Raw genomic sequence first — 24,785 nt, 5'->3', positions numbered from 1 at the left:
AACAAATAGTCTGCATTCCATGGCCACCTCACAGCCCTTTCCTACAGTTTTGTTGTACTTTGGTGAACCCTAGGACTCAGCTGAGCCTGCAAATACCTCCCTTTTGTGGGGCTGTGGAGCTGTTTTGGCTATGCAAGCATCTGCACTCACACTTGGATGTCAGAAATAGATGCAATGATAAATCTGTCCCTAAACTGTTCAGCAAGAGAGATTTATTTTTATTTTGTTTTTGTAGCCTTTGCTTTGTGGCCATGTAGTTCTGGGAGCTTGACAATGGACTCTCCCTGGACCAACCTGGACCCTGCATTTATCATTTGAGGTCTTCCTCTATGTGCCCTCTCTTGAGGGAGGTGTAGACTGACAACATGAGAATAGGCCTTTTTAGTGGTGGTTCCCTACTTACAAAATGCTCTCCCCAGGAAAGTATGCCCGGCACCCTCAATGGCTGCATTTAGGCACCAGGAAAAAGCATTGCTTTTCAGCCATGCTTTTGGCCTATAACTTGTAAAGTTTTAGATACTGTGGCCTCCTTTAGTTGGTGGGATGTGTTGGACTGCCTTTTAGGTATATGAATATGTTTTGCTTTTCTGTTGTTTTAATTTTAAATTGGATTTTTTTTTTTTTGTATTTTATTGTAAGTCACTTAAGCTTACTTTTTGTAATAAAGAAGGTGACCAGTAAGTGCAACAAACAAACAAACAAACTTTATTGTTGGAGTATGGCGACTCCATACTTCAGAGCCAGGCTCCAGTATGAAGCTGCCATTTTGGAACTGATTAACAACTTTTACACTGTGGAATTTAGTCTCAAGAGATCCTGAAAATTACTCACTACAGGAAGTCATTATCCTTCATTTGGTACTTGCTTACACTGTTGATCTTGCTATTCCTATGAAGATGAATCACTACTGGCTGCTACTTTGGAGTGAGGCCCACCCATGCTGATGGGTTTCTGTTCTTTTGCTTGGATTCTGTATTCTTTCTCATGCACTGTATAACTCCTGTTTAAAAGAGAGCCACTTGTTTTATCACTATTTCTCCCATGACAGCCTCAAACTGCAGGCAGTGTGGATATGGCCTGGGTGCTGAGTGGCAGGGGGAAGTGGGACCTTATCAAAGAGACAAAGTTATGCAGGTTATCTTTCAAAAATCAGTCCAGTGTAGGGTATCATTCAGGTCATTGTTCTAGATTAACTGCGGCTTCATGTGGCATGCATTTGTTTAAAACCATTTTTAAAGCTGTACTTCTATATTGCTGTAACCCACCCTTGGACGCTTCAGTGAAGGGCAGGTAAAAGATCTAGTAAGAATAGTAAAGGTAAAGGTAAAGGTACCCCTGCCCGTACGGGCCAGTCTTGCCAGACTCTGGGGTTGGTGCGCCCATCTCACTCAAGAGGCCGGGGGCCAGCGCTGTCCGGAGATACTTCCAGGTCACATGGCCAGCGTGACATCGCTGCTCTGGCCAGAGCCAGAGCCGCACACGGAAACGTCGTTTACCTTCCCGCTAGTAAGCGGTCCCTATTTATCTACTTGCACCCAGGGGTGCTTTCGAACTGCTAGGTTGGCAAGCGCTGGGACCGAACGACGGGAGCGCACCCCGCCGCAGGGATTCGAACCGCCGACCTTTCGATCGGCAAGCCCTAGGCGCTGAGGCTTTTACCCACAGCGCCACCTGCGTCCCCTCTAGTAAGAATAATTGCTACCAACTAGGTCCCTGTGGCTGCTGGGATGAGGGTGGGGAGGCAGAACGCTGAGATCGGGAGAAAGGAATGCTGACCCAGTTGCTCAAGAGCATAACAGACCAAAAGGTGAACGTTTGCCCTCAAATTTTAATATAACACGTAGGAAAGCATGCTGTCTGGCAGCGCCTTGTGTTTATATTTTAGCATGGACTTCTGGTCATGAAATGACACCCTCAGCCTACATGTGCACACATTTTTGATGGGTGGATAAGGAGAGATATCAGAAAACACTCTGCTTTGTTTTATGCTTTGCTGTGCTAGGAGAGAGCAGGCCTCTCTCTGTGCATTGCACAACTATACAACAAGATGTGCCTTGTTCCTCGCTCCTGGGCAGCCTTCCCTGCTGGAAGAAAAGACTTCTGTCAATTTCTGCTGGGGGGGGCGGGCTGCCCAGCCCTAAAGATAACACACATTTCCAGGGGAAGTGATACGACACCCACCCCCACTTTGTTGGCGGGAAAACCCATAGTCTGGTTCTACCACCCTTCAGCTCTCAGATCCCAGACTAAACTAACCTGGAGGGTCATTCAAAGTTTACTTTCTCAGAGCTATAAGCAGGAGCTCCCAAATGCTTAAAGGGTCTTTACATCTTAAACAGCTGTGCCCCAAATAAGGGTGTCTCATCTTCTCAACTTCTGTTTGTGTTGGGGGGTGAAGGGTGGGAGGGGGGCGGAGAATGCCTCCAGCTCACCCTCTATGCCTCAGGAATGCACAGGACAGCAATCCTCTTAGAAGAGCTGATCTAGAGAGCCACACACCCAATGTGATGATGCTGAGAAACCAAGCTTTCAATCCCTCCCCTTTCCTAGAGTATAGGATTACAAATATCCATTTGCTTCAAGGGAGGTCTCATTTAAGAACCTCACCGTTCCACTGAATATAATGGTGCTCCTTAGTTCAGAATGAAATTGCATTACACAGGGAACACTGTTCGGTAGTGTCTGCTATTGTTGCAATGTTGATCTAGCAACTGCTGTCAAAAATTAGGCAAAAACACTGAATTAAGTTACTGAACAATTCATTAGCTTACTGAACAATTCATTAGCTTATCTTTACTTGTATTTTCTTTAAGGTTACTGGCATTTACGAGGAACTCTGCACCCAAATTATTATAGTGCTTGCATAACACTTCTTGTAAGCTGCAGCCTCTCTTGTTTAAGGCACCTGGAGTTAACTGGATATTTCAAATGCCTTCACTTCCTACCTGGTCAAGTATTCAACATAAGCCTGAAATTTTCCCTGGGACTCACATCTGAGGGAAGCAAGAAGTTCGTATTCACAAAGAGCTAAACTTTCTCAGAAACCAGTGAGTGTGTGTCTGAAAGAGCAAGGATCCCCCAATCAATACTGATGCTAAGCAATCCTTGGATTAGGTAGTGGATTGCCTCGCTCTTTCAGACAATTACCTGTGGCTCCCAGTTTCATTCATTCATATCATGTTTATTCTGCCCATCTATCGAAATTTGCCAAGTTTACATAGAAAATAAGATACAATGCACAATTGTTAAACCCCTTAAACATAAACAACAAAACAAGAGGCAAAGCAGAAAGTCCAACAAACAAACAACTAAAACCAGCATTAAACATAGCAATGGAGAGCATGGTGCAAAAAGTGAAGTACCTAATGGGTTCTAATTAAATAAATAATTCTCCCCTGCCCCCCCCCCAATATGCACATGTACAGAGCTACAATCTACCTTCTGTAAAGTGGAACCAGATATCTGTGCAGTGGTTTCCTCAACCCCCCCCCCCCGGCATATGTGGATGTTAAAGAGAAGGAGCTACTAATTCTCAGGTGCCGCGAATCCAAAAGGATTTAGTATAATTGAAAATATAATGATCAGGGCTGTGGTGTTCTGTATGTTTCTGTGTGCTCCCCTGTTGCACAGAATCTAGACCACAGCACAGAACCTGGCACTTTGCATGAGCCACTGCCCACAAGCAAAGATAGGTGGTGGTGTTGTTGCATCAGCACCACTTGCAAGGCAAATGAAGCAAGCCCCGCCTAGCATCTACCCCAACAGCAGCCACACACACACACACACACACACACACACACACACACACTCCATTGTGCCCCCATCAGATCAAATTTCCCTTTCATCATTGCCTTCAACTTCCCCATCTTTCTGAAAACATTCTCGCTTCTGCCTCCACCCTTGCAAGAAAATATACAATCTCCTCTGTTAAAGGACCATCAGATGAGAGTCAGCTATACATGCCATGAACTGGAATGATTTATCTAACTCAGAAAGAACGGGCTTTTCTTGGGGTTTGGGAAAGTATATGCTCAAAAATGATGTTTTACATCTGCATCTTCTAGTAAGAAATTCTTATTTAAGTGCACATGGTGGTGATGTTTATCCATCACATTCCTGGAGAATGTTTAATGCCCTGAGAGTTACTGGGACAACAATTACTATGTGAGTAGGTGTGTTATGAAGGGACGCGGGTGGCGCTGTGGTCTAAACCACAGAGCCTAGGGCTTGCCGATCAGAAGGTCAGCAGTTCAAATCCCTGCGATGGGGTGAGCTCCCGTTGCACAGTCCCTGCTCCTGCCAACCTAACAGTTCGAAAGCACGTCAAGTGCAAGTAGATAAATAGGTACCGCTCCAGCGGGAATGTAAACGGCGCTTCTGTGCGCTGCTCTGGTTCACCCGAAGTGGCTTAGTCATGCTGGCCACATGACCCAGAAGCTGTATGCCGGCTCCCTTGGCCAGTAAAGCGAGATGAGCGCCACAACCCCAGAATCGGTCACAACTGGACCTAATGGTCATGGGTCCCCTTACCTTTAGGTGTGTTATGTAGAATAGGAACAAGAGAGGCTCTCAAAATCCCAGTGGAATTGCCTGGAACAAGTTATTATCTGCCCCCTATTTTAGTGAATAGCTTCACCATCACTCTTAAGCTTTCATTCAGAAGTCCCTGATGTACAGGCACTGATAAACATAGGAGGCTGCTTTATAACATCAAACCATCGGCCCATCTTTCCCCAGTCTTCTGACTAGCAGTAAGTAAACCTTCAGAATCTCAGACATAAGCTGCCTGGGTCCCTTTTAAATGGTGATGCCAAGGATCAAACCTGAGACCTTCAACCCTCAGTGTCCACCAAGTTGTATGTGAAATTCAGGTTCCAATTCTACCATCCCAACTTGTCCTTCTCTACTAAGTTTTTTACTTCATAAGTAAAAAACTGCTTGGTTGTAATAAAACCTTGATGTGGTTTACAAAAAGAGAACAATAAAATTATCCGTAAAATACAGTTTAAAAAAACCTATTTAGAATATTTAAAAACATTATCAACAATAAGCTTAATAAACTGATTAAAACACACATCATCATTCTATATCTCTGGATAGGCTTGCCTAGACAAAAATGTTTTCGACAGACTTCAAAAAGAGCACCTGCCTAATGTCAACAGGCAGGGAGTTCCAAAGTATGTGTGCTGCCACACCAATAGATTTCTTACAACCTTGCTGCCACTGTGACATTAATGACAAACTGCCCATCCTTCCTTTGCTGCAAATTAAGTAACTGTTGGATTCCATAAATTGAGGTGAACTGTAGTGCCTAGATGCCTGTTAGGATACACCTGCTCCTTCATAAACATTTTAGGATGGAGATACAATCTGGCCTTACTCTTTCAACTTCGAATAATAAGCCCAGTTCCACTGCGCGCACCTGAGTAGTGAGAAAGGTTCACCCTGTGTGTGTGTGTGTGTGTGTGTGTGTGCGCGCACGCACACATGCATGCCAAGAGTCAACTGGGGGTGGGGAGTTGCTACTGGCTAGTCATTGCATTGGGAGATGCATCTTGCACATGCCTAGATTTGCTCTCTTCCTTTCTTAGTGTTGCATCTCCTTCAGGGCTGGCTCATATAAAGTCCTTTCAATCACATTACCTTGCTAATCCTGTGAAGAATGTCCTTTAAAGGTAGGGTCATTGTCCTTTGGTCAACTTTGACTCAAGCATTGGATCCCACTTCACCCAGTTCCTACCAACAGACCATGGCCTGGCAATGAAGGGGAAACTTGCTGCCTCCACCCAATTTTTTTTTAAAGTGAAAGAGACACACTTGGAATTAGAGTGGTTGTGACATTTAGGTGGCAGGCCATTGTGTGAGACCCTGAAAGTTTAAAAAACAAGTGCCATAGAACTCGGAGGGCTTAAAGCAACCCCCTTTGTGGAGCAAAGGACTGAGTTTTGATTCGGGACAATGGTGTTTCTCAAATTTCTTCCAAAAACCTGCACCCCATCTGTGATTTGAATGCAATCGCTTTTCTCTCACCCTGCAATTCATTTGGCAAAGACGAAGCAGATGCAAGAGACGGGGGCTGAATTTTAATGATTGGGTTTTACCTGAAACAAAACAAAACAAGCAAAAACAAAACAAAACAAAAAAGAACCCAGCGGATCCTTTTAAGAAACAAAACAAAACACATGTTTGAAGTTAGCAAGAAGGGTAGGGATAATATAAAATATCATTTAAAAGGGCTCCGTTCATTAGACTCCAAGAAGAGCTCTGCTAATGAGCCTCTCACAAATGAGGGAAGTGCTGCTTTTCCTCCGTTTTCTGCTTGGCTTGCCACAAAATTGCCTACCTGGGGCGGGGAGGTTGGGTTATTACACAGTATGGACTCACATGATAAGATGGAGGTCAGCCGCATTTGGATTTCCCTGTAATGTCAGCACACTAGTATCACAGGATGTTTCAGATCTCTGTCATTAAATATATATATCTAATATACATATGCATTGAGTTCACTAAGGGTGATCTTCCCGTCCTATGCCTGACCACTGACACTAGATTGTATCCCGATTTTGAGATATTTGATCTGGCAACATTGATCCTGTAAAGAGGCATATTGTGGATTTTAGGGTGACTCCTGTTGTCATGAGAGGCAGGCATCCAGTGTCTAAGTGAGTCAGATGATACCAGCTCTCTAAGTCTAGTATTTTATTTTATGGGCGGAGAGGGCAGGATTCAGACTATGTGAACTAATAATAGAAGTACTCGTGAGTATATACAAAATACACACACACACACACACACACACACACAGTGTAACATGCCTCTACTTAGAGTGAAGAAATTCCAGGTGGGTTTCTTACCCTAGCCTCTTCTTCTAAGAACCTCCTTTGTCTAATAGCAGAGTGGTTTGGGGAATTGACTTTTCACTGCAGTGCAAGTTCAGTGAGCAAATGCCTAGGGGTTTTTTAACCAATGAATTCAAAAGTGGACGGCACAATACTGACACCTGAGAGTTATATAAGGGATAGACAATGTTGCACTGTCATTTTGCAAATACGTGGTGCATCCACCCACAGAACAATAGTTTCCTGTTCTAGTCTCCCTCGTCTTAAACAGGATACAGCTGTAAAGGCCCAAAATTAATCAGGAATATGGAACTGCTTCAGTACCAACAGAACTAAAAAAATTAAGAATTCTACTCGGACAGCATATACATAATATGTGTTATCTGGATACGTCGTATAATAGATGCATAAAACCATTAATATGGCACTGCTCGTTGTGTGTGTTCGGATTAAAATAAATTCATGTTTTTTGTTCGCTATCAGGAAATATGGACTCAAGTGGACTTACTGTCGCAACATGTGAAGAGATGGCAGACAGTGTTTAAGTTGTTCCTTAAACGGCTGAAGTAACTGACAAAGTGATATTAGAGAATGTGCATTCAACTGAAAAGTTTCAAACACAGCTTAGTCAATATCCGTTGCTTCCTGCTGGAGATCATGCATAGTTACAGGACAGCGAGAAAGATACCCTATTTCCAACTCCCTTTCTTTCACATTTCCTGCGCCTTTGCGTGGAATGTGCAAGAATGCCAGTGTTTAGGCACATTACCCCTCTAGCTGGCATAGACAAGGATCCAAAAGGCTGCTTTCCTATACTGAGTAGGATATTAGTCCACCTCACCCTTTAGGATTAATAACTCTGACAGTGGAGGTGTCCTTCCTTGCCCAGCTACCTAAAACCCTTTAGCCATAGATGCTTGGGAAACCAGGTCCTTCTACTACACAAACAGTAATCTCTCTACTTTCTTCCTCCCTGACTGCCAAACGTTATCTCCTTGCCCAGATGCCTTATTTTTCGCACTTCAGTTTACTCTACAGTGTGGGAAGAAGCTCCCTTGCTGCATGTTGCGCCGGCCACTGTTTCAGACCGAAGAGTCGGCATGATGGGCTTGTGGTCTGACCCACGAAAGTTGTCCTTAATGCCGCCTCTTAGGCTGCTTTGGATGCATCTGAGGCCTTTGCGGAGTAAAAAGAAGAAGAAGGGGGCGGGGGGGGGGGACGGGGACCAAGGGCACTAAAGCCCACAGCCAATTCCCAGCCTTTGCTGTAATACTTTGTACCCAAACTGTTGCTTCTGTTCCACCTTCAAGCGTGGATAGCTTTGTAGTTCTCCCAAACACACACACTTGATTGTGTTCTCACAGAGCTCTCTCTCCCCTCCCCTCCTCCCCAGTCCGCCCTATTCACATCACCTCAAAGTGCATTTAAGCATCAATAAGGTGCGAAGGGAAAATTGTCTGTCACTTTAATCCAGGCCCAAGGGGCTGGGAAATAAAAAGGGAGAGAAAGGGAACGGTTCTTTAAGAGCCTAAAAATCCATACAATAGCTGTGGGAATGCTGGTCAGGCCCTTTCCTAGCCCCTGCCTCCCTGGTGATCCCTCAATTAGCACGCAGGGCCTTATTCTATAGGAGCACTTGTCTTTAAAGGTGAGCCTGTTTGTTTAAAGGGGCTCTTTTAATATTTACCAAGTTGGCCTCCAGGGAAAGCCAATGGAGCCTGGAGACTGCAATGCCTGGAGAGGAATTTGGGGGAGCTCTGTGCAAAGGGCCCTGCAAACTCCACTGTGGCAGGTGGGACTTTTGTCATGGTGGCAAGTCAGAGGCAGAGAAAAGCCTGGAGCTTTCTGAGCCTAAGAAAAAAATGGCTGGTTTTAAAAGACACCAGATAAAACTATGCCTGCGTGCAATCCAGCCCAACGCAAATCAATGGGTGTTTCATCACAAACTTCCCAAGATGGGGGTGGTATCCTACACACCTATTGTATTTTAGTCTGGTTTTGCAGTGTTGGTGATGAACTTGTGTTCTGGTGCAGCAGAGAGGGGAGGCAAGCCGATTAATTGCTGTAGCTAATCCATTAACTTGTTCACTGCGTATTAATCAGATTGTAACCAGCGGTCCTCTGTGAATGGCTGTGTTAAGCACTGATAGTGCTGTCGGATGCAATCTGTGTGCAACTCTTAATGATTTTCTATGTGATAAATGGGTTGCTATTTAATACTACCACCCTCACTACTGCTAATAAAGTTGGCATATTTCTAAAGACATAATATCATTTTGTTGGTATTAAAACAGCAATTATCCAAAGAGGTACAGCAACTAAAACTCAATCACTTGACAAACTTTTTTTAAAAAGCAAGAAAAACTAAATGTTAAAGCAATTAATATATTAATAACACACCCAGGTGAATTGTGCCCTTACCTCAAACACTCCAGTGCTTGAGAGCCAGTCTCTGTTGCCTACAGGAAGTGTGCAGAACTGGGAAAGATTGTCCCCAGATTTTTGGCTGCGAGTTTATGGAATGAGGAAGGGCTTGCAGCTGGAGGGATATATAGAAGTGCTTCTATTTAAAGGAGCACTTGCTGAGGGAGGGCTGAGTGATCAAGGTTAGCATATGCTTCAGGAAAAAGCCTTACTGTAGGATGGGGAAGAAGGTGGAGTTGGTGGAAACAGGAGGCAGTGGCTGAAGAAATAAACAGGCATTCAGGTGGGGAAGAAAATGTACAGGGGATCCTGGGGGAAGGGTGCTGGCGCCTCTATGGGTCAGGAAAGTAGCAAAAAAAAATTGGGTGGGGGAGAGACGGGCCTTGCCCTGCCTCTTTCCTTCACTCTCTCCCTCTTTCCTCTCCTTTTAGGAGGCGGGCGCAATAGGCTCTCCATAACCTTTTATTCTGCTCTGAGTTGATCCAAGGCCTTTGGCGGGGTGGGATGGGGTCAAGATTCACCCCTGACGCCGGGCAACGCGCTCCTCTTGTCCTGGGGGCAGCCGGGCTGGCGTGAGGCCCGGGCCGCCTGCGCAGGCCGGTTCCTTCGGCGCGAAACTGGAGGCGGCGCTCGCGTGGCCAGGCCAGGAAGCGAGGACGGGGCGAGGGGGCGCTGCCAGCTCAGGCCGCGGCCCAGCCGAAGAGGCTGCAGGAAGGGCAGGGCCGAGGGCGGGGTCCCCCGCCGAGAAGGGAGGGGGAGCGGGAAGGAGAGGCGCCCCTGCCTCCCCGCCGCGGCCGGAGAGCCCAGGAAGGGGGCGCTTCGCCGAGGAGCCGCTGGCTTCTCCGGTTCTGGCTGCGGGGAAGATTTGCGCGCGGCGAGCGGGAGAAGCCCCTCTGCTGAAAACTGTTCCTTAGTCACTTTTAATTAGCCCCCTCGATTTAATTAGCGAAGTTGAAACATGCAATTAAAATTAGCTCAGTTTAGCAGGTCTTCAAGGGAAGGCCGGGGGGGGGAGGGAGGGAAGCGAGGCCGGGGAGAAGGGAGCGCCGCGGGGGCCGGGCGGGCGGGAAGGTGGGGCCGAGGAGGAGCGGGCGGAAGGCAGGCAGGCAGGCAGGCGCGGAGGTGCTGCACTGGAGCCTGCCAGAGGGGGCGCAAGGCGGAGGGCACCATGGGGACCTCTCCCTTCAAGACTTTCTGCCTCCTTTGGGAGCGCCGCAGAAATAAAAGGCCAGTCTGATTGGCTGTTTCTGGTGACATTTCTTGGACTAGCGCCGAAAGTTCAAGGGAGGCATCAAACAGTTCCCGACCTAGAGGCTTGTGAGTTGCCCCTGGAGGGAAGAGCGCTTGGCTCCAATGGAAGCCCGAGGCCCGCTGGAGGGAATGGGGCGCCCCCCGCGCGCTCTCTGCCCAGGCCAGCCCAGCGGAAATCAAACGGGCACGGAAGGAGGCATTTCTGCTGCCACGTTCTGGGAGAACCATCGCCTCTCTTTCCCCATCCCAAGGGGGTTTCTATAGATTGGCAAATGGAGGTAACCGGCTGTGAAGTGTAGGTCCAACATTTCCATTATCCCCAGAAATGGGTCTACGTGACATTGGCCCGAGCCCCGTTGTTGAAACGTTGTTGCCAACAGAGCAACATTTTTCAGAGTTTAGTTTAGTTTTTTAATATAGGAAGAAGGACTAAGTCAAACGTGAAATTGATGAACATGTAACGACCACAAAAAAGCATTCTAACACTAAAACTGGCCGCCTTACCAGTGAACTGATAATCAAGCTGATGCCGATTTTAAAAAACAATTAGTGGGATGGCAGAGGATTGGGAAATTACAGGCCTGCCAGTGTAAACATCTGTTCTTCGGGAAATGATGCGACCCATAATTCAAGATACAGAAGAATAAGCCTTGTGGAGGAAGAATTAGCAAGGCTTCTGCAAAAGAATTATTTGTGTGTGCCAACAAACATGTGAGTGGGGAGTAATCTGATAGAAACTGTGAATTTAGGCATGCAGAGAGAGAGAAAACTTTGAGTCCAGTGTTAGCCATACTTGGAGTAGACTCATTGAATTAAGGGAGTTGGAGATGATCATTTAGGTTTTTCAGTCTCCCGGTACTTCCGAGCAAATTTAGCAGCATGGGATAATAAGCTTGGTCATCTCGCGGATTAGTCTCGGTTAAAGAACAGGAAGCGGAGGACTGGAATTGATGGACCGTTTGCACAATGAAGAGATGCGAACATTAGGATCTCTCAGGGATCTGTACTGGAACCGGTGCTATTTTAACGTGTACTAAAGGATCTGAAGTCAACAACTAGTAACTAGATTATTGAGGATCGGGAAAGCGCCGGCTTTTGATTTCTAAAGCAATCGTTAAAAACTGGACAAATGAACAGTAAAAATCGCAAATGCCACTAAATGTAAAGAGATGCACACTGGGGCAAAACCCAAAACTTCAAATATGACATCATATGATGACATCGAAACTGATCGTCACTTTCCAGAAAAAAAAATATATTGGAGCTGTGGTGCACTGCTCAGTGAAAATATTAACTAAGCATGCAATGGAGATAGGGAAATGATAAAATCCATCTCGGAAATGGATTGAAAATAAAGCCACCAGACTTATATAAGACCCTTACATAAAAATCATGGGACCAGGTACCGGTATTTGATTTATTTCGTACAATTATGAAAAAAGCACATCCCAATTTATCGAGGTGTTAGAAAACATTATCTACAAGGAAAGCGTTTGACTTCTCTTTTTCTTTTTTTTAAAGAGAGTGCTAAGTGGGCGCATGGCAGAGGTTGATAAAATCATGAATGGTTTTGTAGAAAGTAAGGGAGAATTTCCTCTTCCTCTCTAAGAATGCTAGAACTCGGGGTCAACCAAAGACATGGTTGTTTGACGGTAGAGCAAGACAACGCTTCTTCACACCCACACATAATTAGCTGATAGAATTCGCTGCCACAGGATGTGGCCACAACTTCTGGCTTAGAAGGCGATTGGGCAGAGTCCTGGAGGCCTGCCAAGGTTTTTAGCCAGGACAGTTAAACCCAGTTCAAAGGCAATGTAGCTCGGACTAATGGTTGCAGGGTGGGGTGGGCCAGCTTGTGGACTTCCTTGATGCGCTGGGTGAAAGCAGGTGTTGGACCAGGATGGTTGTTTGCTGTGCTGGGTTCCAGATTACCGTAAGTGAAAGGCTAGGCTCTTTGACTGAAGGCCTGAATCACGAGGTTACCTGCAACCACCCCATAGACTATTTTACGCAGAGCTATTCCGGGTACAGCCAGCCAGTGGATCTGCTTGGGCAAAGGTTTCTTAGAGCTGTGCGGGAGAAGCGGATGGTTCTGGGTAGGTTTCATGTTGGAGCGCTGCAGGCTTCATGTTAGGGGTGGCAGAACCTCGGTTAAGTATTTTTACTGATTTACTTGATTTGCTACGGCTCTGGAGCAATCATCCTAACTTGAGTTCCCGATCTACCGGTAATTGCTCACCTGTGGGCATCCCAAAACCGATGGGGACAGCAAACACACCTCACCTGTACGACTCACCCCCGCCCCAGACATATAGGGAAATGACCTGAGAGGGAGATTTCGAGCTGCGTTTGGGGGGAGGGGCTTGTGACTCCTGAAAGTCAAGGAACCCCCTTTAAGACAGAGGGTTGGCAACCATAAACCATGTCTAACTCAAATCAAAGGCGACTGGCTATCCCCGTGCGAAGCAACATTTGTCCGGAAGTCTGACTGAATGAAGAGTTGGAGGGTTCATTCAGAGCCAAGCCACTGAGGGTGCTAAGGTTTCGGCGATCCTACGCATCCCAGTGGAAACGTTTCTAGTCCTCATTGAGATCAGATGGTGTCTGTGGTATTTTGCCAACATCAAGTCCAAGTTTAAGACCAGTTGCCTGCCTATCAGACTAAATAGCACCATTATCTTAAAGGCCCTGTGGTCGGGGCTTCTTGAGAAGAAGAGGAACGTCTGGCAGTCAGAAAGGTCATAGAATCATCGAATTGTAGAGTTGGAAGGGACCACGAGGGTCATCTAGTCCAACCCCTTGCAGTGCCCAGCGTCGTCAGCCGGAATGCAGGGGGGGGCACGGGTTCCGCTTCCCACGCTGGTCCCCTCCCCACCTGCATGCGCCGATCCCTTCCGAGGTCACCCCCATCTTGCAGTCACCCACCCATTTAGGGAGGAGTAGGTAATGCTTCAGGAACTTGAAAACGGGCTTTTACAAATTAATTAATTAATCCATTTATTTTGCCATATATAGAAATCTAACATTAAACCAAAAATGTTTCCAATCTCATGTCTGTGTTAGATTAACTGAACTTCCAGATTGGAAGAAGCGTCGATGGGAAAGGATATTTATTTATTTATTTATTTAGAAAGACGCGAGGGAAAGGAGGGGGGCGGGTAGGGTAATTTTCATTCTTGTAATATTGGTTTGGGGATAATTACTTTTAATGTCAAAAAGATTTAGTTTAATATCATCTCTATTAGGCTGCTGGGCGGATAATTAAAAGTGAAGCGGATAGCAGGAGGGAAAACAGATGGGATTTGCTTACTTTGATTCAGTAGGTAAATAATGAAAAAGTCAGTGGCAAAAACCCCTCGAACAATTGAAACCTTAAAGATCACTAACATTATTGGAAGCACTTGCAAAGTGCCTCCTTGAAGAGTAGCCGGATAAACATATACCAAACGAGAACTATATTTCTGTAGAAAGCTCGTTTCTGCTCCCCGCCTCCTGCGGTAGAGATGCCCTCCTCCCCCCACCACGATTAGACAGCAGAAATAATATTTTAGAGATGATTTTTTTTTCCTCGTAAATAGGAATTTGGTTCCATGACATGATCGGAAATTCTGTCCAAAATGCTAACTGGCACTTAAAAAAAAAGTATTATAATAAATCATAATTTCAGTTTTCTAGGCGCTGTATAATGGAAAGTTCAACAAAAGCACCAAAAAGAAAAAAGAAAAGAAAAAGCAGGACGGCGGAGGATATTTTTAAAAGGGCTGTATCTGTAAGTCCTGGCGAGAAATAATTGGAATGATGACGGCGGCGGCGAAAATCACAACAATAATCATAATCGAATAAGAACCTGGGAACGGCAGTATTTTAGCCCTAGTTAAGGCAACCGGCTTGGGCGTCGGCAATGAACAGGACTTCCCTAAAGAAAATATGTATACTAAGCGGACGTTCGATCGTACCCCAGAGAGGGGGAGAATGGAGAAGCATATACATCTGCTTAACGCGATTTATAAAAACATCAGAAACGCACGTGTCTCTCAAGTGCTTTATAAGCGTGATAATGCTTTGCACATCAGCTTAGAGGTCTTTGGACCGTGGATAAAAAACAAAATAAACCCTAATAATAATCCAGATGTTATTCATGAGTGTGCTTAAAAAACAACAGCAATATGACAACAAATATAATATTGCATAATACCCCATTTTTATTGTTGACGAATGCGCTCGTCGTACGTTCATGCGAAAAGCGAAAAACGTTTTATTTATTTGTTAAAAATGAAATCCAACTTAGTAGCCTGTCTTTTCCAGCTGGCACCCGCCCACCCCAATATCAACGCAAGAGTTATATGTTTGTCTTCCCGACTGGACTTTTCTCCCAGCCCTTTCCGATCCAGTCCACCGGATACCATTTTTTTAATTGCCTGAAATCGGCCCCACTGGCAGGGGCTCCGGAGAGACGCGGAGGCTTGGTTGGGTTTTATTCTCCCCGAGACCAACCCACCCCCGTCCGCCGCCGGGGACTCCCCCTCCCTCTTTCACCCGAGGAAGCAGAGAGCCGGCCTGTCTGTCTGTCTTTCTGTTTGTTGCCGCCCTGCGAAAGCTCCTGCCTGGATCCGCCAGGGTGCTTTCCGCACCTTCTTGTCAAGTTCAATTAGCTCCCGATCTTTTCAGCTAAAAGGACCAGCTCTGCTGCCCGGCAGGGATCCGGGCGCTGATTCATCCCGAGAGCGAGCGGTGTAGTCGCCTCTGGGCCCGCACTTTCTCGGCCTCCCCCGAGCAGTCCAGCTCAGCCCCTGTTCCTTTTGCTCGGGGTCCTCATTGGATGACCAAGAAGGAGCAGATGAGCTTAGAGGAGCGGGCAAAGGATGCTCCTAAGGAAATAAGAAGGGTTGAAGGGAGAAAAACTCAGCCACACACCCAGAAGCCAATGATTTTACGCCTCCCCCCCGGAAGCTCCTAGTGAAGGAGAGCTCCATATTTTTTTGCGTAGTGTTGGTGTGTGGAGTGGCTGAAAGAGGGCTGCTTTCAGGCTGAGGGGCAAGATCTGGTGTGGGGCAAAGGAGTCTACGCCTCCTGTGCCTTCTCTGGAGACAGAGATGGTTAGAGAGCCAGCGTTAGTCCTGCTCAGAGCAAACTCGTTGAAATCAATGGGCATGACTGAATGAGGGCCGTCGATTCAAGAGGTTCTGCTCTGAGTTGGGTGTAACTCATTAGCTGGAAGGAAGGGGAATGAGAAACAGCAGTGAGAGCAAAGAACCACAGCGCCAAACCAGCGCCCGCAGAGAAAGGTCAATTTCCTGCGATCCAAAGCGATACTGCCGCCGCCTCCCTGCTTGTAATACTAGCAGATTTCAAACTTTGTGCGCCTGTTCCCAGCTCTGCCACGCGGATTTTTAAGGGACTCGAGCCGCCCAGCGATGTCACAGGAGGAGCGTGGCCTGAATTCGACGGTGCTTTGGGAAATGACACGGGTTAGTAAGACGTTCAGGGTGGTGAAAACAAGCGCGCGAGAGAAAGTAAAGCCAGCCTTTGTGTAAGAAGACCCAGAAGCGACCCAAACCGGAGTCCCTCTGGTTTAAGCTCGCTGAGGACTTGGCATGCAGTGGTTTGTGGATCGCACCCTAAAGGGGGCACATTTCCTTCGAAGCAGCTACGTTTGTTGGGATATTGAACGATTCGCTGCGTCGCAAAGTGTGCTAAGGTTCCGGGTATTAACGCTGAAGTCAAGCGCTTGAAAACTCTCCGCGCTTGAGTAACTGCAACTAACGACAAGTTTGCATAAGATGGGAAGGACCAATAATGCGTTAAGTTCCTTTTGTGGGGAAGGGGAGGAGGCGTGTGCGTGGAGCAGAGGGAAGAGGCGGGCATCGCTGGCTTGTGCGATAACCTTAGCAGGGTCTCCACAATCCTGACGCCTCGGAGACTAGGAAGGGGGAGGTCGGGGCTCTTTCCACTCCAAGGCGCACGAAGACTGCACCCGAGGACCAAAGAGACGCCTCGAACTGCTTTTAAGTTTCCTTTAAAAACAACACACGCACACACACGCACGCACAGCAAGCCAAGTTAGCTGTCACATAAACAGTAGTTGTGTCAGAGTTGGAAACACCCCAGTCCAAGGAAACTGCACACATGCGAACAACGTAACAAAAAGCAGCAGAAGCCTGTTCTTTCTTTCTTGCTTGTTTGCTTGGCGTTTATTACAAATTATTTATTGGTGGTCACCATTTCTTCGCTTCCTGAGAGGAAAAAGTTAAAATGCGGGTCCAAGAGACGCGGGACGCACACTTCAGTTAGGTCACTGGTTCCCACGCAGAGCCCACGCCAGCCCACTCCAAGGGACACGCGTGCTGTGGGGCCACAAAGTGGGGAAAAGAACTGAGGGTATCTTGAGAAACAATCAAATCCCTCTGAGCGGTTCCTTCTGGGTATTCCTGAGGATTTCATCGCAAAGTCCCGGTGGTAGAATATTGTGTCAACTCCACTACCCAACCTCGCACCCCTAAAAGCGAGTCTGATTTCAGAGATTTGCATTAAAATCAATGATGCTGACTATTTCGTCTAAAGTATTCGGAGACAAACATTTTTAACACTGAAACATTCAGATTTTATATTGTTCGTGCCTCGGGGCAGGGATCTCTTTTTTCTTTTTCGTTTGTTTGTTGTAAAGTCGTAGCAGCGATAACAAAATGAGACGAAATGAAAAACAGAAAACTGCACTTAGACGACACTGTATAGTCTGGTAACGGTAAAAAACGGGTAAATATATCACACCCCCCCCCCCAGTTTTGTACCGGTAGGAAGCTGCGTATGCGCGCGTGTGTGTAGAAAAGCCAATTAAAGTCTTAACGTCTATACAAGCACGTAAGAGTGATGGGTAAGTATATCAGTGTACATATATGAAAAAGAAAAACACACACGTGTGCCGGCGCGCGCGATCGGTAAACTAGTTAAGCGTGGTGCTTTAGCTTAAAAAGTGTCTTAAATCCAAGGCCCTTCCGCCTTTTTGTTTTGGTGGTGGATCGCGTGACAGATCGTTCAGCTTGAGATCTAAAACACTTATTTGGAAACAATTTCAATGTCAATCAGCGTGACTTGTTCCAACCTGACATGTTTAGCACCGGTATGCCATAAAAGTATTCCCCTTCATTATTCTTTCTGGTTAGCATATTGATTTAGTGAAGACATGCATAATTTCTTTCTTTTAATATACCTCATTTCTGTTATAAAATTATATTTCACTACATATAATGTCATGAGCTTTACATTTCTCACAGTCAACAATACATCTGTCTTAATAAAGTTAGCTTTTCTGTTGCATGTACTTTTGTGTGCGCGCGATACGTATGGTTTAGCCTAGCTATAATTTTAAAAAGCCATGTACACAACTTCTCAAAAACTTCCCGGAAACCATGCACTTAAAAATAAAAAATAAAAATCAAAGTCAGATCCAAACTCCTCTTTTAAACACAAGATAACGAGAAAGTGTGTAAAGTCCCCGAGCAACGGAAACTCTCTTCGCTCTGTAACTGAACCAACCTAGAGGAGCATTGCACAGATTTCAGACGTTGCTTACAAGCCTTAATTAGGAAATTCTTCCCCGGAAACCATCCCAAGTTTGTACTAGACATCTCCTGAGGGGAAAACTAGGGAAGCACGCTGATCCACGAAGCTTGTCGCTTTCCAAAAAGCGCCGCGCTTTGATGGAGCAGTTAACTCACTCAGGCCCTTGAAATGACAAGTAGGAGGTCAGCAAGAAAGCGCAGCCCCAACTTTGCTCCCCCCCCCCCACTTCCAACATACACACTTTGGAGGTGCGGGCAAGCAGGGCGCTGAGAACTTCCAGCAAAAGAGAGAGAGAGAGAAATAAATGACGGGACGGGGCGTGAAAAAGACCGCTTCCTCCTGCTGGAGAGGAAACACAATGGGAACTGCCAGTCCTTGCCAGCCAAGCGAATTCTTGCACCGTCCCCAGAAGCCAAGACGTCTCCTTCGGCGGAAACGAAAGAGGAGCTCTGGCTTGAGCAAACGGATCCTGAGCGGAGGGAGGCCTGAAATCGAGACCGAAGGAAGGTGCTCTCAGCAACACCTCTCCCCCCGCTCGAGCAACGGGTTGGGGTATTGGTTCCCTAAAACTGGGGGTTGCTTTCCCCCCAAACGGGATTTCAGGGGGAGAGTTTTGCCGTCATCTAATTTAGATCATTCTAAAGCTTCTTGAATGAAGGCAGCAGAAGAGCGGGTTCAGCGTTACAAATGAAAGAGGAGCGCCTGAACCTCATTTTGCCAGGACAGATAGAAACAAGCTTTGCCTGAAACAAACATGTGCGGGACACCGCGTTTTCCGAAAAGCGGGTGGGGAAAAAGTTCCATCCAAAGCAGTCGGCTCTTTCCCCTTTCTCTTGGTAACTGAACAGGGCTTTAAAAGATACTTCCCAAAGCACGCGAAATGCAGGTTCCCACCAGCCCCACTTTGCAAATATTTCAAAAATATTCAGTTATATCCCGGCGGGATTTTTAAAGGGCGTTGCTGCCAGGCCCACTCTAATGTCTCAAACGGTTTTGGTGGGTGCCTGATTTATTGGAGTTGAGCAGAAAGCAGCAAATGACATAAGGAGTAGGTTCAAGGGACCGGGGTTATTGCTGTGAACGATTCCAAACCCTTCTTCCCCTTGGGATGGCGAGGACCGCTGCCTGGCCCAGCGGAGCCTCGACAGAGATCTAGGTGGGAGCGAGTTGCATGGCTTTCACGCAACTTCCTTCCAGGAACCTCTCTTTAAACCAAGCAGGTCCCAAGGAGTGTGACGTCAGCCACCGTCGCTTAAGTCGACGATATTCGGAAACAAAACAATATTATAAATGCGAACGACTCCGGTGATAGCGGCCTTAATTGCTCACGGATCGATTCCCCGTTTTAATTGTCCCAATGGAAAGTCAGAAATATTCCTGATTGAATTTTTAATTAAACAAACAACCAATAATTGAATCTGAGGAAAGAAAAAAAGAGACCTTCCAGAAATATAAAGTTGCTGGTCCCGACGGCTCGTCTCACCCCCCCAATTTTTATTTTTATTTTTGTTTCCCAAGTAATAAAACATAAAAATCGTACCTCTCATATACCTCCTTGCGCTGCAGTCGCCTGGATAAGGAAAGGCACCTGCGAAAGTAGAATGCGCAAGAGAAAACAAAAGTTAGTCTGTGCTCTCAGATAAAATCACCAGCAGGACTATCAATTGAACTGTCAAGTTTCCACAAGCGACTTCCTCCCTCCTCCCCACCTTTGACAAGTGATACGGTGCACCCCTAGAAAACCTGAAGCGCAGAGCGCACGATCGTTTGGCACAGCCAACTACTGCTTTTAAGTGGATTTTAACGAAGTACCAGGCAATGAGGTATCGGGAAAATTTTACACACAGACACAGCACGCGAGAGAGAGAAGGGGAGAGAGAGAGAGAGAAATGGAAACTATTTGTCGGCGTTTCCCCCCAATGCTACTCCCCACCCCCACTTTTGGACCCTTCTAGCCCTACCCCCCTCCTTCTTTAAAACAGTTTATTTGAAAGAAGCTTCGGGTGGACACTGTAGACATCCGGCTGGCCAATCAGAAAGGCGCTTTCTTCCCCTGGCCAATAGCGGGCGTCACATTGTTGTCAAATGTTGTCTAATGGAAACGTAAGGAGCAACAATAGAGCGAGCGCTCGCGGGCGGCTGGGCGAAGATTTCTATCTCTTGGCAACTCTCGCCCTCTTTAGTGTCACACATGCAAAGTTGCGGCTAAGGAAGGGGGGGACCTCGCTGGGCTCCGCCGTCTGCAGAAGGCAGCTCTGGCCGACGGGCTGGCGGGCTTTTCTTCCAGAGGGAGGGAGAGGCGGAGAGAGGGGACGCGGGGAGGCTGAGAGGCGCTGCTGGGCGCGGGTCGGGAAGTTGGAAGTTGCTGCGCTCGGGAGCGCGATCCCCGGGCGGTTGTGTCTCCCTGGAGCTGCCGGTCGGGGCTGGGGGGCCGCTGCTGCGGCGGCGGCGGCGAGGGAGCCGCCGAGCTCTCCTTGGACAGGGCGCTGGTTTTGTTATGTCTCCAGGGGCTTGTGTACGCTTCAGCCGGGACCGTGTTTTGTAACATTGGCAAGCGCTTGGGCGCAGCTGTCTCCTTTCGCACCAAGGCGCCGCCGCCGCCGCCGCCGCTTGTTCGAGGGGGCGCTCGCTGTTGCCATTGTCCTGGCGGAGTCTCAATCGCAACTTTCCGCAGGAGAAGAAACCCGCAAGAACTAGGGGAACAGGGTCCGGCTGCGCTTGGCAGAGAGGCCGAGGAGAGATGGATTGGTTGTCATTTCGGTGGCTCAGGTACTTTAGGGCTTTATCGGAAGCCACGGTTTCCTCCGCCCGGGGATTTTAATTTGTGCTGTGGGGATTACGGCAGAAAAGGGAGGAAGGGCCGCGATCACTTTGTGTTGACGCGCTCGAAAAGTAAACTAGATTTACTTTCGCCTAGAATTAGTTAAGCGGATCATTTACTGGGGGAAGGAAAGGCCGAAAAGTTCCAGGTATTTTAGTTAGGAAACCTGCCTAGACTGTGCAAATTGCCCAGCACTGCAGGACAGTTGCTGTCGGAGGGTTTCGTGTCAGGAGTTATTGAAGGTTATCTGGAGGTTTGTTTTTTTGGAGGGGGCAGTGGCGGCGAGAGGGGCGCAATTCTGGAAAGGGCCCGGGTGCCGACAGAGCAGCTAGTCCGAGGGGCGTTCCGTCGCGCGTGACTCCGAGAGAGCCTTTGGGAAGCTGCTGCGCTTTTGCGCGCCTGGGGCTTCCCCGGGAGCCCGTCTCTGAGCCTGTCGGTTCTGCTTCCCCGTCAGGATGGAGCTGAGGTCTGAGATGCCCAGCGTGCCCTCGGCGCCCGCTCCGGGGCCGCCCAGCTCGGTGGCGGCGGCCGCGGCCGCAGCAGCGGCCAGCCTGCCGGTGAGCGTGGCCGGGAGCCTCCTGCGGGCGCCGCCGCTGCTCCTGCGCGCGGCCGAGAAGTACCCCCGCACGCCCAAGTGCGCCCGCTGCCGCAACCACGGCGTGGTCTCGGCGCTCAAGGGCCACAAGCGCTACTGCCGCTGGAAGGACTGCCTGTGCGCCAAGTGCACGCTCATCGCCGAGCGCCAGCGCGTCATGGCCGCCCAGGTGGCGCTGCGCCGGCAGCAGGCGCAGGAGGAGAACGAGGCCCGCGAGCTGCAGCTGCTCTACGGCACCGCCGAGGGGCTGGCCCTGGCCGCCGCCAACGGCATCATCCCGCCGCGGCCCGCCTACGAGGTCTTCGGCTCGGTGTGCAGCGCGGACGGAGGCACGGGGGGCTCAGGTGAGCAGGCACCCAGAGAGCGCACCCCGATCCCACCACCTGGGCACCAAGGGGAGGAAGCCAGGGGCCAGGGAGTAAGTCTCGCTGACCTCCGGGGGGCTTACTTCCCAAGAAACATGCTCGGAATCTCACTGGTTTACGCGGGGCGGAAAAGGGGAGTCCGCTGAACCTCCATATAATGTCCAGAACAGAGCGGACTTCAGCCGAGCGCGCAGAAATAGAACTCGGCGCTCATCTCAGCCACTTTCATCTGTCCAGCTACTCAAGCACCATTTCTCAAATCCTTCCATGCTTTGCCGTTCCTTCGCTTTTTCTACCATTGCCTCTACACTTCTCCAAGTCACTCCTGTACATACACGAACAACAGTTCTGAATCTCCCTCCTCCCCTCCCTATTTCCACCACTTAGCACCCTTTGCTCTCATGTCTCCATCCTCACTCCATTTCGCTCTCCACACATCGCACTTATCTGTCCTATGCACCCACGAACAACGCATATTTCAATACTGTACTACTTGTTGGAATTAAGTCCCAGTGATTTCAGTGGGAGACAATTTTACTCAAGCTGTTTATGATAGACAGGATGTTACCAGGTTGCTTATAAATATGGTCCATTGGAAACAACGGGTCTTATTTCCAAGCCAAAACCGAGGCATATATATTCCTCTTGTCTTTTATATACTCTGTCAAGCTCAGAAACTCTTTTAAACTTTCCTTCTCCATACTTATTCCCTGTCTACCCATCTGTACATGTATTTACACCCCACCCACAATTCCTTCCTTCCAGACCCATCTATGACCAGGGGTTACGGTCTCTATTGTGGACCCATTTTATGGCTTGAAGCCTCTGTTCATGCAGAAGCAAACAGGGGTCAGTTGGACTTATTTCCAGGTAAGTAGGTTTAGGATTGCCACATTGTAAGCTCTGGGACAGGGAGCTCCGACAGCAACGCGCATCAGCCTCGCGTTAGTTCTTTGCTCGACTTCTAGGGGAAGGCTCTCCTGCCGCCTCAGCCAAAGGAGATTGCGATAGAGAATGGCGCCCTCTACCGACCCCCAGCGATCCGACCCTGCTAAAGAGGTGCCAGGTGGTGTGGCGAGCAGGGGCCTGGTTTGCTAAACGGGCTCGGCAAAGGGGGCCAAGGAAGGTGCTTTGGCTGGTCACCAAGCGGCGTCTGGCAAACTGCGGGGTGGGGATGAGGAATAAGAGTTGCAAGATAGGCAGCAATTTATGCACCCACTTCCCCGGGGTGTGGGGTGTGTGAGCCCCACATAATTCAGTGGGGCTTATTTCTATGTTGACATGTATAGGGTTGGCAGGGCAAGTGCTGAAGTGAACTAATCAGGCTGGTGGGCAGATGCCTGGAGACGTGCGTGCCCCCTTGAGGGGTGTGTGTAGTGAGTCCAGTTTGGGCAGGCTGCATACTTCTCCGAAAGGAGCTCCCCGGCTGCCGCCAAGCACGAGGAGCGGCTGAGAAGTTCTCGGCCTGACCCCCAAACCCAGCTCCACCCCGTCGAGGCTGAGAACTTTTCAGGCGATGGTCAGCAGTGGGGCTCACGCGTCTCTCTCCCTCTCTCTTTCTGTCTCCCCTCTGCAGAGGTCAAGCTGCAGAAGTTCGACCTGTTCCCCAAGACGCTGCTGACCACCCGGGCCGCCACCCCGCAGCAGGCCAAGCCCTTGTCTCCGGACGGCACGGACGGCGCACCAGGCACCTCGTCCCCGGAGGCGGCCCGCCACGGCTGCGGCTCGGGCTCGGAGAACGGCGACGGCGAGTCCTCGCTCAGCTCGCCCGTCTCGAAGGGCGCCAAGGACGGCTGCGCGGCCGAGGAGGAGAGCCCCGGCTCCATCAGCCCGCTGGGCTCCGACTCGGGCTGCTCTGAGGCGGAGCGCGAAGAAGCGGGCGCCCCTTCGCCCGGGCTGGCGGCGGCCGGAGGCAGCCGGCAGCAGCGGACGCCCTTGGACATCCTGACGCGCGTCTTTCCCGCCCACAAGCGCAGCGTGCTGGAGCTGGTCCTGGCCGGCTGCGGCGGGGACGTGGTGCAGGCCATCGAGCAGATCCTCAACAACCACCACCACCACCACCACCGCGGGGCCGGCAGCCCCGGCCAAGGCCTCGCCGTCGCGGCGGCCGCCGCCGCCGCCGCCTCAGGACTGAGCTCGGCGGGGCCCGAAAAGGCGAGCGACGAGAGCTGGGCTCGGGCTGCCGGGGACACGACGACAGGGCCTCTGGGCGGCCTGCAGCCTTCGCCCGCCGGCGCCGCCGCTCACCACCGCCCCCTGCTGGCCGGCGCCATGACGCCCGCCATCGGCGCGCTGGGCAGCCGCTCGGCCTTCTCGCCCCTGCAGCCCAACGCCACCCACTTCGGCGCGGCGGCGGCGGCCGAGGCCAGCGCCTACCCTCTGGGCACGCACCTGGGGCTGAGCCCGCTGCGCCTGGCCTACTCGGCGGCGGCGGCGCACAGCCGGGGCCTGGCCTTCATGACGCCTTACTCCACAGCCGGGCTCATGCCCACGCTGGGCTTCCGGCCGCCCATGGAGTACGCCTTCAGCGACCTCATGAGGGACAGATCCGCCGCCGCCGCCGCCGCTGCAGCCGCCGCTGCCGCCGCCGCCAGTGCGCACAAGGAGCAGGCCTACCCCAACGGGCTCTACGGGCCCTTAGTCAACAGCGCCCCCGAGAAGCAGTAGGCCAGGCCAGGACAAGGCCGCGCACCCCACACGAACCCCGGGCTGCTTATTATACACGTGTATATAGACATGCTTCGAAGAAAGATAGACTGTGCCGACACCAACGGAAGGGAGGAGGAGATCCATGCCTTCAGCCGACGGGCTGAGTGACATAGGCCTGACCAAGAGTTTTATATCCCGCAGGGATTGCAGCAGTTCTTAAAATATAATTTACACTCGGATGTTAAACGCATTGCTCAGAAAGTAGTTCTCTGGGAAATATA

General features: G+C 49.4%; 1 protein-coding gene and 1 long non-coding RNA gene across 7 annotated transcripts in view; one reads left to right on the top strand and one right to left on the bottom strand.

Annotated features, from left to right (window-relative positions):
- The window catches only part of LOC307218328, a 64,011-nt gene that overhangs the window by 38,547 nt on the left and 679 nt on the right, over positions 1-24,785 (bottom strand). For 3 of the 6 annotated variants that reach the window (XR_013839899.1, XR_013839900.1, XR_013839901.1), the window contains exon 2: positions 19,615-19,662. This is a non-coding gene — a long non-coding RNA (uncharacterized lncRNA). Of the gene's footprint in view, positions 1-9,260; positions 9,670-19,614; positions 19,663-24,246; positions 24,378-24,785 lie in introns of those variants that run through there. The other 3 variants (XR_013839898.1, XR_013839902.1, XR_013839903.1) reach the window with 3 other exon arrangements.
- On the top strand, positions 20,715-24,750 carry DMRTA2 (DMRT like family A2). Its single transcript, XM_079980384.1, has 3 exons — positions 20,715-20,843; positions 21,350-21,834; positions 23,432-24,750. Exons 1-3 carry the CDS (start codon positions 20,815-20,817, stop codon positions 24,520-24,522), a joined length of 1,605 nt encoding a protein of 534 aa, XP_079836510.1. The 5' UTR covers positions 20,715-20,814; the 3' UTR covers positions 24,523-24,750.

Source organism: Podarcis cretensis (assembly GCF_951804945.1).
Source record: "Podarcis cretensis genome assembly, chromosome: 6".
NCBI lineage: Eukaryota > Metazoa > Chordata > Lepidosauria > Squamata > Lacertidae > Podarcis > Podarcis cretensis.
The sequence above is the reverse complement of the archived record's forward strand: the minus strand, read 5'-3'. Positions and strand labels throughout refer to the sequence as shown.